Genomic DNA, 12970 nt, shown 5'->3' with positions numbered 1-12970 from the left:
CCCCCCCCACACACACGCACTGCTGCTGCCTCCAAGGGGGAGAAGGAAGCTTGGCCCTCTGCCAGCACCCTGCACCGCCACCACCACCTCCAGGGAGCAAGGCTGGGGGAGCATTGGTCTTACCACCCTGCTATGTCCCCTCCATCCCTCCCGCCTCCAGGGAGCAGGGCCGGGGGGGGAGGAGCGAGGCCAGTGATGCTGGCCTTGCTCCACTCTCCCCTGCTCCATTTCCTCCATCCCCAGCATCATGGTGGTGCTCCACCACTGCTGCCTCCTGTCCAGAACGCTCTTGGAGCACTGTGATTGGTTGTTTTAGTAACCTATCAGAGTGCTCCAAGAGTGTTATGGACAGAGAGACAGATGGACTAAGCCTTTTATTATATTAGAATTCTAAGAATGCTAGTAGTGACCAAAAACAGAGAGCCCTTTGCTGGCATTTTCTTTTCTACCAGTGGGGACTTTCAGTCTGACATGTCCAAAGACTTCAGTTGTAGAGGTATGATGTGGGTAGACCACTGGCCTCTCAAGCAAGTAGCAAATTCCTGACTAGTTCACGTCTGGAGTTGCTGTGGGTATGAGCTTGTACCACAGAGGTGGTGGTCTCCCTTTTGTCATGCTCCCTTCTGATGCCAGATTGGTTCAGGGAAGCTGAAGGAATTATGATGATTTCAAGCTTGACAAATATTAAATGTTTCACTTTGTTGAAGGCAGGCAAGGTTTTTGGGTAGATGTAATATGTTTTATTAGACCAACTAAATAGTTTGCGAAAAGTTCTTCTCAAGCTTTTGGGCACAAATACCCTTCTTGAGGCACTGGGCAACTCTGCTGCTATGTCAAGTAATTGTTCCATGTAACAGGTAAAAGTGTTTTATTGAAGTGTAGATTTGAGGACTGAGGGCAAACTTTTACTCTGTCTAGCTGTATGAAGCTGTAACACTTTCAGACCCCAGTCTCTAACCTTAACCACGTTGCTAATCTTTGCCTTTTTTAATTCCCCCCTCCCTTCAAGAAGTTTTTGCGGCACTAACCACTAGATGGTGCTCTTCTATTTAGGTAAAGTGAAACTAGTATTAACTATAAATCACCCAGAAGGAGCATGTTGGAGGCCTCTGGTCTAGGGGCACCCAGCTTTTTAATTGTAGAATACATCTTTGTTCTTTGCCTGACCTGCAGAGTGACATCACTGCCTTTCTTCCTGTTGCACTGTAGCTGCCTGACTCACAGGCTTTGACACAAGCCAGATGGCTGCGATTGGTAGGCGCACAGGCTGCCTGGTACTGCAGTTGATGAAACAGAATAGGAAGACGTTTTATGATCAGCTGCGGGAGCACAATAAGACTGCAGCTTTGCTAGGTAATTACATTTTCACTGCACACTTTATTCCTCACAGTGAAGGTCACTAGGAAAAAATAGGTTTTTATTTGCATTGTTTTTTAAGTATAGATCTTTGATCTTTTATTAGTCGGTAGTCTGCTCTGGAGGATTTTTTTTTTTTAAACCAGTTCTGCAGTCACTCGTGAAAATGACATGTTTATTTATGTTTAATGGTTCTCTTGGGCTGTTCCTTGTGTAGTACTTACCTTCCCCCTCCTTTTGGTTTCCATTTAGTAACACAAAAATGTTTTAGTTTTATACTGAGTTTAGTTTGGAAAAGTCAGAGTTCAGTCATGTTAATACAGGCAGATTTCTGTCAGATATACTCCAGAGTGATTTGGTAATATATATTACAGTTTGTTATGTATTTGTTCTTCAGGGGCCAGAAGAGACTGAGCACTTGATTCAGGAAATGTACAAGCCAATCATTTTTGGTACATTTCTGGACACTTGTATTCTGCACTTTATTTTTTTAAAAGAAACATTAGAATAAAATGTGTTCTGGAACTGGGACTGGGAATGGTGCACGACTAATAATTAACTACCTTGGGTCTACTCCTGCTCCCACTGAAGCCAGTGGGAGCTTTGTTATTGACTTCAGCGGGGTGGGCTTAAGTTCTTGATGTCTCTTATTGCAATAATCTTCTAAACAGACTGTAGCTATGAAAGACTCCTCTATAAGGCAGCTGGATTTCATCCTTCCTGTTGTGAGGTAAACAAAACAGTCATCATATACACATGTTATAGCTTATAAAATAAAAAATCCCCACTGCCACATGACATTTTCTATATTTAAACCAGCTGGAAGATTGCTTAAATGTATTTCCATGGATAATTTAAGATGTAAATGAACGAGGAGGAAAAATTTTCACATTTTTCTGATAACTGAAAAGTTTGTTTATTGTAATAAAAATTTAGTTTTGTTCAAACAACCAAACAAATGAGCATTTTTTTTTTTTAACCATGACTGGTTTTCATCATTCATCACACAGAAATTGTTTTCTTTACTTTTTTTAATTGCAAATTTGAGGTATTTCACATTTGCTGAGCAGTAACACTTCCTTGTGCCTGGTAACACAAAACATTGCAGCATTGTATGTTAAGTGTTTGCAAACACACACGCACATACACGTGCATGTGCACGCATCTAAGGCAGAAGGCAAAAAATGGACTAACCTAACTGAGCAAGTTGCATTAAGAGTTTTAGTTCTGTGTTCTCAGATAAAATCATAACCATCAGTTTTGCTATGAATGTATTTAACATTTTTGATGTTTTAATTTGTTTTCATCTTTTTTTTCTCCCTACTCAGCTCTTGCCCCTGTTCTTTGCCTCTGGTTTTGTTGGTGAGGATATCACAGTGATGTCTGCATTCAACCTGCTGCATTTGGTGACAAAGAGCCAGCCAGTGGCCCTGCGAGCCTGTGGGCTTCCCTCAGGTTGACTGGGTGCTGCTTGTTGTGTCATGCCTAATGAGGGCCCTTTTAGGAATGGGTGACTCTGCTGCAGGAAATGATACAGTATGGTTTGCTAAATTTAGTTTTAGTTCATTAGAGTTCTTCTTTGAAGCTGAAAGTTTCTTACAAATCACTCATTTGCTTTGAGAGTGTTCATATCTCAGTTTAGAATGCCTTGGAAACATAATCCAGCTTCTTTGCCCAGTATTTTACTGCCTCTTATGTTTGATAACACAAACACTTCCTGTCCCCTGACACAGACAGTGCTGTCATCCTGAAAATCATAGTTTTAAATTAAATACTGCACACAGTTTTGATAAGAAACTGCTTGGTAACATTTAATATACCAAACTTTAATTAATTAAATATCTTTAATTAAAATGTGTTTTACACATACCATACACATGCATCATAATCTCATTACCTAGTTACTTGATTTTTTCACATTTTCACTGTGAATTTACTTTTTAATAGTAGTGCATAGAAAAGCTCAGACAGAAAATGGTCTAAGCTAAAATAAGCTTTTTTCCTAATAATGTGTTTTATCTGACACTGTAATTCAGTTGAACAAAAACGATGCTGTTGTTGCAGCTGCTCCTTAAAAGGATAACTTTAGAAGAATGAAGCTTTAAAAAAATGCAAAGCAAAATAGCTGCACTTCTCTGGGAAACGCCCAGGTCTTGCAATTGGGTTGATAGAGGTTACCACAAGCACAAGAGCCCATCCATAGGTATCTGATGGCAGAATGTGGACCTGTTTTATATACCACTTTTTAAATAACAACTTTTGTAAGAGCTTTATGTAATATTAGGGTAGCTTATATGCCTATTTGATGGGAAATTGAAGCAGGTTAATTTTTAGAGTTGAAATGTCCCCATTTTTAAATCAAATCAATTAAGATGTGGCTGTGGACAATCACTAATTGAACCAGTGAGTGGCATTTTATCCTGGACATTTGTAATACAGCTCTTATTTCCAGGTGAAATATGTTGTTCCTAATGTTATCAGATGCTTATAGCAGTGGGGGCCAACCTTTTGGGCATGTATGCTGCAAATGAGCTCTGTACTTTTTACCCTTTCCAAGTGCCACTGCAAGTGCCACTTCAGTCCCATTCCCCTGCCCAAGCTGTGCTTTGCTTTATGCTTCATGCTCTGTGCTCCCTGCTCAGTCTGCTGTTCAGCTCTCCTTTGTGCCCACCTTGCTGCTATGGTGCCTGTCCCTTCCCTGATCTGCCATGTGCCACACACATAGGCTCCCCATGCCTGTTGGGCCACGCGTGCTGCCAGTTGGTCACCCCTGGCCTATAGCAAGCAGATGGAAGAGATGTCCTGATGGCTTCCCGCGCTGGGAAACAAGAACCAGAAACAAGATCTTTTAAAGCTGATTATACTGTACTCGGACTTAACCTTAGTCTGCCTTGGGGCAGTGGGGTCTTTTCTCTCCTCCTGTGCACATAACTCCCATTATCCTAAAGAAGAATGACAAGTGCATGTGGGTGAGGAGAAAATAGCTCCCGTTGTGTCAAGATGACAGTTTTCTTGTTGTGTGTGCTGTTTGCCCAGATTTCTAATCCTAAAAATATAGGACAAGCCAGTTTCCTAACCCTCACTTTGCATCTTTGATGTGAACCCACAGTAGCAGAATATTGCTTAAAACAAGGCGTTTTTAGTAGGGCTGTGCGAGACTTCAGACAGAGCTTCGGATCTGGAGAAGCTTTGGAGACTTCGGGGTCCAAAGCAGCACGTCCGGGTTGAAGCGCTGGCTTCATTAGGCTTCCCAAAGCGGTTCGGAGCTTCCTAAGCGCTTTGGAGCCACCTCGGAGATCCAGCCATAGGGTATAATGGGGAAACAATAAAATATCTATAACTTTGTTGTTTTTTGTCTGATTTGGATTAAATTTTCAGGGGTGGTAGAATCTGCAGAGAACACCCCAGATTCTTAAAAGCCAAACTCATGTCACGGCTAGTCGTTACAACATAGGGGGATGAAAATTGCAGGGGTGGTAGCCTATGCTGAGGCCACAAAGCCTGCCACGTTTCAAGAAGATTGGTGCAGGGATTTGGGGGGAACTGCGCCCTAAATTCTTGAAAGCAAAACTGTCATGTCTGTGTTACAACACAGGGGGGGTCAAAACTGGAGGGATGATTGCTCTTACTGAGGCCGCAAAGCCTGCCAGGTTTCAAGAAGATTGGCTCAGGGGCTTGAGGGGAACTCCCCCTCAAGCTGTGGACAAGCAAAACTTGTACCGTGGGTGACACTGTGTGTGCTAAGGGCTGTTAAGGCCATAGCGGGGTGACAGCTGCAGGGATGGTGGCCCCTACTGAGGCCACAAAGCCTGCCAGCCGTCGACGAGATTGGTGCAGGGGGGTTCTGGATTCCTGCACCCCTAGCTACTGACAGACCAAACTCGTGCCATGGGTGCTTGTGGGACTGACTGTGTCTGTCTTGGGCCTGAGAGACACTACTGCAGGCCTGGCTGCTAAGCTACTGTGTTACCAGTTACCAATCAATTCACTCAGGGACCAGCTCAAGACACAGGACCTAGTTAATGCAGCCAGTTACTTGCCATCAATTAGCACCTACAAAACCAGGCTAAGGAGGGGAAAGAATCAATATAGGCAATCAGCTGCCCCAAGATGGACACAGTCAGTCTCACAAGCACTCATGGCACGAGTTTGGCCTGTCAGCAGCTAGGGGTGCAGGGCCCCAGAACCCCTCTGCACCGATCTCCTCAACAGCTGGCAGGCTTTGTGGGTGCAGCAGGAGCCACCATTCCTGCAGCTATCACCCCACTGTGCCTTAACACACACAGGGTCATCCATGTCATGAGTTTTGCTTGTCTGCAGCTTGAGGTACAGTTCCCCCCAAACCCCTGCACTGATTTTCTTGAAACTTGTCAGGCTTTGTGGCCTCATAAGAGCAACCACCCCTGCAGGTTTGACCCACCGTGTGGTGTAACACATAGTCTTGGCAGGAGTTTTGTTTTCAAGACACACAGGGTTATCCATGTCATGAGTTTTGCTTGTCTGCAGCTTGAGGTACAGTTCACCCAAAGCTCCTGCACCGATCTTGAAACGTGGCAGGCTTTGCGGCCTCAGCCAAGGCCACCATCCCTGCAGTTTTGACCTCCCTGTGGTGTAACACACGGCTGTGACATGAGTTTGGCTTTTAAGAATTTGGGGTATAGTTCCCCCGAAACCCCTGCACCGATCTTCTTGAAACTTGGCAGGTTTCATGCTCTCATCTGAGGCTACCATCCTGGCATGTTTCATTCAAATTGGACAAAAAACAACGTTATAGATATTTCATTGATCCCCCCCGTTATACCCTATGGCCGGATTTCCGAGGCGGCTCCGAAGCTTTGGAGCCTCTTTGGCTGGATCGAGGTGGAAACCTGGTCCGGAGCTCTGGATCAGATTGCTGCCATCTGAAACAGCCGGATCCGAAACCGGACTGGATCGCTGCCAACTTGCAACCTAATTTTCAGTTTTTCTGTTTGTGTGTCCATATTCTCTAATGCAGCTGTGGAAGCTGGTTTTCCAGGAACAGAATCTGTAGGAAGTAATGCACCAGAACCTGTTTTGACAGCTCCTTTCCTGGCATAACCCAATATTCATGTTATCATAAAACACTAATACTGCTAAAATTTATTTCTGAATGATCCATAACTACCCAAACCGTAACCGTCAGTTACATGGACTGATTACTTGTGTGCGTGTGTATGTGTGTGTGCATATATAATAATATTGGACCACTAACAGTGAAATGATGTACAATTGCATGTTTTACTATTGTCAGGAAAAGCTAAATTCATTGGACACTTGTAAATTAATGCAAACTAATTTAGTCTTCAGTTTTTGTTTTATATATGATGAGAAACAAAACTAAAAGGTGAAGAGTGTAGCTGATGAATGCAAGACTAAGTTCTAGAGACATTTGTATAAATCCTACAGTCCAATATGACTGAGTTTTGCCTTAGTAATGTAACACATTCCATGAAAATTATTTTCTTGTCTATTATTATAGTCTGCATAAAATTTAAATCTGAGCCTGAAACCTCATCTGTGAGATGCAACCTGTCATCGGGTATTAAATTAAATAGGGTTAGGCTGGCTGCTTGTTTGAGAAGGCACTTCCAAAGATAATTGAAGTAATATTGGAAGTGGCATAGGGGTTACTATTCCACGTACATTACTACTGAACCACTGCAGCAATCTGATTTCAAAGATTACTGCACTTACAGAGGCTCTTTAAAGAGGCATAAGACTGACTATATAGTTGTTTGTGGTGGTTAAATTATGCTTGAATTGGTAAAGTGGGATTTCTCACTTGAGTTATACAAAAACGTGAAAATGTATGCAAGATTGGGAGCTTGAATGGGCACATCAAATTGGCTTGAAACCTGATACCCAGGAACATGCTGTTGCCTTAATTATAGAAATATATAAACACTTCCAGGTATGCTGCATCCTTCCTTTGAAATATTTTTGTACTGCACGCATACATGCACATGCATGTGTGCATACACACACAGCCACATAAAAATTATGCAATGTAATTTTAATTTTTAGAACTGCTTGCTTTTTATCTAACTTCTTCCACATCCACATCAGTCTCTTCTGATCTTTCTGTAGTTCATACATACATACTGAGGAATTTTAAAAGTCTCTTCCTTATAAATGACTTTAATGTGGTGAAAAGGAATTTTATGCTGCACTTTTAATATCATAGGTGAATACCTGGACAGGGTGTTCTTTAAAAAAAAAAAAAAAAAAAAAAGCCATATCTGAATGTAGCACTAAAGCAAAAATCGGTATTTTTAGCCTAACAGTCAGCAGAAGAGGAACTGTACCCTATGCCAGTGGTTCTTAACCCGTGGGTTGCAACTGAAAAGTGGGTTGCAAGAATGTATGAAAGGTTGTGAACAAACTTAAAAAATCAATTCTCCTTTCCTTTAAAGGAGAATAGTGTAGGAAACCATGGCTTTTCCCTTGCAGGCTGTCAGAGTGCCAGTTTGCACAGGGCTACTTGGGACACCTCTCCCCTGCCCCACATACTATGAGGCTGGGGGGGCAGCAGATCAGGAGTGAGGGGCACTGGGTTGGCACTGGCCATTGACGTTTACAGATGGGTCCTGATACAAAAAAGGTTGAGAACCACTGCCCTACGTTTCCTGTAGATGGCACTAATCATATATTGTTTTGCATTAAGAGAAATGGATGAAAAGCTTCCACTTCAGAAATTCATATAAGTACTGAGAATTTATTTTAAAGTGAGTATGAGTTATTATATAAAAGCATGAACAGTGTGGAAAAAAAATCACATAAGTTTGTGCTTACATAAACACTCATATTGTGTAAAAATTTCCTGGTTTACAATAATTATTACACCTCAATTTTATAATCCATGTACGATCTACGGATTGTACTTTCCTGTGATTTAGAATAAAATGACACTGTTTGGACTTGATCTGGTCATACTGATTGCTCTCCCCTTTGAAATGTTAGGGTGCACCCAACGTGTCTGTCTTAGGTTCCAAAAGGCTAAATCTTTCAGTTTTAAACCAATTTTTCTTTAGCTACTTCAGCATATACCAGCAACTGATACAAATGGTGATTATGCAGATTCTATATACATATGTTTTCTGTAGCAGACCCCCCAATAAATGCATTATTTTGCTTTGCTGTGTCTTTGAATTGCTATGGGCTCTCATCTTTTTAAAAGTCCTTTCTTTCTTTAACACTTTGAATATTGTGCTGTTTGCATCACATTTTTTGCATGAGATTAGAAATCTTTTTTCTGCTCTTGTAGATGAAGAAAAATGATGGTACTTGTAAAGTTAAGTAAAACTAGTGCAAAAAGAGTATGAGTATACTTATTTACATGACTGTTTTCAATAGTTGTGTGAAATAAAGTCTTAGATAATATTAACTTGTAAAGTGTTTAATTACTAGAACAGCTACAATTCTACCAATAAACTATGTTATTCTAGAATTAAGTTGTACTGCAGTACATCTGTGTGAACATGGTGCTGGGCATATGGTGTAAGCCTCTTTTTATTAAATCATTTGCAAGTAGTATAATCATAATTTGTTTTACTAAATCTTAAATTCTAAATTATATAGTAATTAAAATATAATAGCTAATGACCAGGTAATGCATCTCAAGTTGGATTGGTTACAGTAATCCATTGACATGTAGGCCAGAATTTGAAAACACTTGCATATATGAATTACTCACATTAACTTAGTCCCTTGGAACTCTGAGACTGCTTTTGTCTATGAAATTACTTGGAGCCACAGCATTTGCAAGATCTGGTTTTTATAGTGGAAATTCTGAAAACTTGACTTTACTGTGCTGGTAGTGACTTGATGCAAAATGTATACAGATTGTGTAACTTAAATATGTCTAAAGTATTTATATGTGAATATATATTATGTGCACGTATAATTTCTATAACACACATGTTGTAACTGCTTTTACTTTTTATTGCTAACAGATAACCTTTGCACAGTTTGAAACAATACAGATAATATGTGGCATAGCAGCATCCACATATGGTTAGGTGCCTCAGTGTTTTCTTGCAGATCCCTGTTTTGCGGGGCTTGTAATACAAATGTAAAATTTCTCTGGGGTTATTTTTTCGCAATGATTTAAAATATATCTAAGGTCTCATTGGGTACCCTTTTCTCCTAGTCAATTTTACAAACAAAACAAAAAACCTATTCCGCCAAAAAAAAAATTAGATATATTTTTTTAATTATAGATATTTAATGTAGAAACTTTTAATGCTGTTAGCTCATTACTTTATAGGGGTACTGAAGATAAATGCTGTGTAAGCACTACAGGTGATATTAGGTTTGTATATACTTAAACATAAAAACAAGTGCTTGCTTCTTCATGTTTGCTCTTAGGCTCAGTAACTTTAGTGTGCATCTGGCATCCTTCTGTACTCTTGACATAATTGATTACATTATATTTATTACATTATGTAATTTATTACATTATGTAATGGTTCTAAAGAAGGTGAAAAGAATCACCTTTCTAAAGGCATCTTAATGGAAATTTCCTCAAGTATTTATTTATGAAAACAGTACATTGTTCACTACTATTTTAAATTCGTATTTGTTGCTGTATATTTATATATACAATGTAAGGGATTTATGCAATATTTCTTCTTTAATATTAAAGGGAATTTCAGTGTATTTAATTTTTTTGTTTTGTTTTTTAATGACAACCATTCATGTTGTGCATTACACTCAGTAAAATCAGGAATTGTATAAAAGCCAGAAGTTTCTTTGTTAGCTCACTTGTTTGCTCAGTGTCAGAGCAGTAGCCAGCAATGGGTGTTCTCTGCGTGTGTTGCAAAATGTGAATATGTCAGGTTGTCAGTGGTTTTCAGATCTGTTTTTTCTAACCGGATCCCTGCACAAGTGCCATGGATTGATAGATAGGTAGCCTTTAATTTGACCTGTTATATGCCTTGGAGGTGCCATTGGTGGTCGTTTTCTGTTTGTTTAGCTCTTTTGTAGCTCTCTTTCCCCCCTACTTCCCACTCTTGCCTCTCTCTTTTTCTGAATTTAATTTTTGTCATTTTTCCCCTCTTATTTTTGGGGGGGTTTTCTTTATTCTCTTGCTTACTAGAGGCTCCATTCTCTACCTAATAGGGTTGTGGGAGGCCCTCCCCCCTCCATGCTCACTGTCTCAGCCTCTTGATGTGGGAAAGTAAAAACTTGGGAAGTTGGGCAGCTGCCTGGGCTCCCAGTCTTCCACATAAGGAGCCACCTCCACACTGGGTACAGACAGAAGTGTCACTCCCTGTTGTAACTGAGAATGCTTTGCAGAAAGTGTGCTGAGTTACAGTGATCCCCTGGAGCAAACAGAAGTTCACTGTTGGTTTCAGTGGCTGGCTGCCAGTTTGCACCAGGTTTCCCATAGCAACGGCCCCTCCTCTCTGCAAGCCTGCACTGCTTTCAGAATGGGGGAAAGGAAGCAGAGGGAGCCTGTTCTAGGGGTTCCCCCAACTGGTGCTAGAGGCTGGGGTCAGTAAATTGGAGCTCCCCGGAAATTCCTCTCCTCCCCTTTCCCCTCTTCCATTCTGAAAACAGCTCTGACGCTGGTAGGTAACACAGACACAAGTTATAGAAGATGCAGTGTTTTGAAATGCCTTCATTCTAGCCCTCATGCAACAAGGGTTTAGATTTTTGCCTGATTGGCCCTTTTTGAAACAGTCTGCAGCCATGTCACGGCTGTAGACCACTTTCTCTGTCCATATCGGGCAAAAATTCTCACTTCTGTCTGCACCCAAAGTGTTGCACCTGGGATTGGTATGAGAATAAGGAGGAAAGACAATTACTTTAATGTTTCATTCAGCTGTTTTACCCTCTTTTGCAAAAGCATGTTTACAGTGCAAGGATGGTGTGTTCTGGGATCCCGGGCACACTGTTATACTTTTCTGCCCCACACCATTCCAGTTTAGATTACTCTATGTGCCTGTCCCTCTGTAGCTGGGTGTGTTTAAAGATAAAGAACTCTGTGTTTCAGAGAATGTGGTGATTGCTATAAATGTGAATATTTGACAGGAGTAATCAGACTGAGGAGCTTCTCTACACCCACTAAAAAGCCCTGTCCCTATTCTGAGTGTCTAATCTATGCTAGATAGGGCATAACAGAGAGAGAGAGAGAGAGAGAGGCGCGGGAGGTAAAAAGGGGAGAGATTTGCAGCTATGGTATTGCTAACTGGCTAATGAGAGGCAGCAATGCAAGCTCTGCAAGAGCTGTGGTTTTCATTTAAGAAGGTGATCCGGATCCACTGGCCTGATCCTGAAGAGCAAGGGTGTGTGTCATGAGTTTGGCAGTAGTTTAATTACTGGATTAGAAGAGTTGCATGGTGGGAGTGGGGTAATTTGGTGGTGTAGCTGTGGTGCGGGTTCACCAATGCATGGGAAAAAAGGTTTAGAAATAAAGAAGGTATGCAGAAAAATCGTCCAACTTGTGATCCTCTAGCACAGGGGTGGGAAAATACAGCCTGCGGGCTGGATCTGGCCTGTCAGACCATACTATCTAGCCCGCAGGGCCTCTAAAAAATCTAGAAAATTAATATTTATCTGCCCCCAGCTGCCTGTCAAAGATGACAGCAGCCAGGGGCAGTAGGACCCAGGGGAAGCCATGGCAGGCTTCTGCAATAGCAGGGCCTGCCTGGGCCTGCCCCCAACCCTACCTGGCTTGGGACTGTGGGGCTGTTCGTGCCTCCCTGCCCTGAGTGGAAATTCAGGTAAGAAGGGGTTGGGGGCTAGGCAGGAAAGTGGGAAAAGTGGCAGCAAGGTCAGTGGAAGGGAGTGGGCATGCAGGAGGATGGGATCCATGCCAGTGTCTTGGGCCCAGAGCAGGATGGCGTGAGCAGGGGCTGGCAGGGGTCTGTGGAGCCCGGCTGCACTGCGCCAGCAGGGAGAGACAGAAGCTGGCCGGGCTCCACAGAGCCCCACCCAGTTTGGACCTTGTGTTCCTGCCACCTCCTCTGGGCTCCGTGGGTGCTGGCTCTGGGGCACCGGTACAGGTCCCGTGCTGCCACTCAGCTGCTGCTGTCTGCCATGTGCCCACTTGCTCCCAGCCCTGCAGCACAGGTGGGGATCACCGTGAACAGCCCCAACCCTGTGCACTCTGCACTCACCTGTCTGGGCTGAGCAGTGGCAGCAGGCAGGAAACAAGCTGCTGCTCAGAGCAGGAAAAAGTGGCCCTTCCAGCGCTCCCTGCGGCAGCCACCCAGAGCCCACATGAGGCTGTCCTGCTTTCTGCCATGTCCCTGCTACTCTGTGGGGCAGCAGTGGTAACAGAGAGCAGGCACAGGGAGCCCCACATGGGCTCCAAGCAGCTTTTTTTTTTTTTTTTTTAAAAACCTTTTATTACAAAAACTGACACTATCAAACACATTAAGAAAAACAACAAAGAAACGAAACCCACCTGAGGTTTCACAAAGTTAATACAAACTCACTTTCACAAAATTTCCTAACATTCACAGAAGAAACAATAGCATTTGTGACTTACTGAAAACCCCATTTAGAAATCATTTAACTTGCTTCTTATATAATTCCAAGTTCCCTCACCCACTCTTGGAGCCCCTTATCCATTTTATCAGAGGGG

At 42.3% G+C, this 12970-nt stretch overlaps 1 protein-coding gene across 3 annotated transcripts in view; it reads left to right on the top strand.

The window, feature by feature from the left end:
* MSRB3 (methionine sulfoxide reductase B3) overlaps window positions 1-12970 on the top strand; it is a 128407-nt gene that overhangs the window by 26822 nt on the left and 88615 nt on the right. Inside the window, exons 1-2 of one of the 3 annotated variants that reach the window (XM_019543282.1) lie at window positions 1264-1353; window positions 2685-2811. In XM_019543282.1, the coding sequence (XP_019398827.1) occupies window positions 2736-2811 (76 nt within the window). In that variant the 5' untranslated portion in view covers window positions 1264-1353; window positions 2685-2735. Of the gene's footprint in view, window positions 1-1263; window positions 1354-2684; window positions 2812-12970 lie in introns of those variants that run through there. The other 2 variants (XM_019543281.1, XM_019543280.1) reach the window with 2 other exon arrangements.

The sequence above is a fragment of the Crocodylus porosus genome, unplaced genomic scaffold (genome assembly GCF_001723895.1).
Source record: "Crocodylus porosus isolate Cpor-Errol unplaced genomic scaffold, CroPor_comp1, whole genome shotgun sequence".
NCBI lineage: Eukaryota > Metazoa > Chordata > Crocodylia > Crocodylidae > Crocodylus > Crocodylus porosus.
This window is presented reverse-complemented; position numbering and strand designations above follow the sequence as displayed.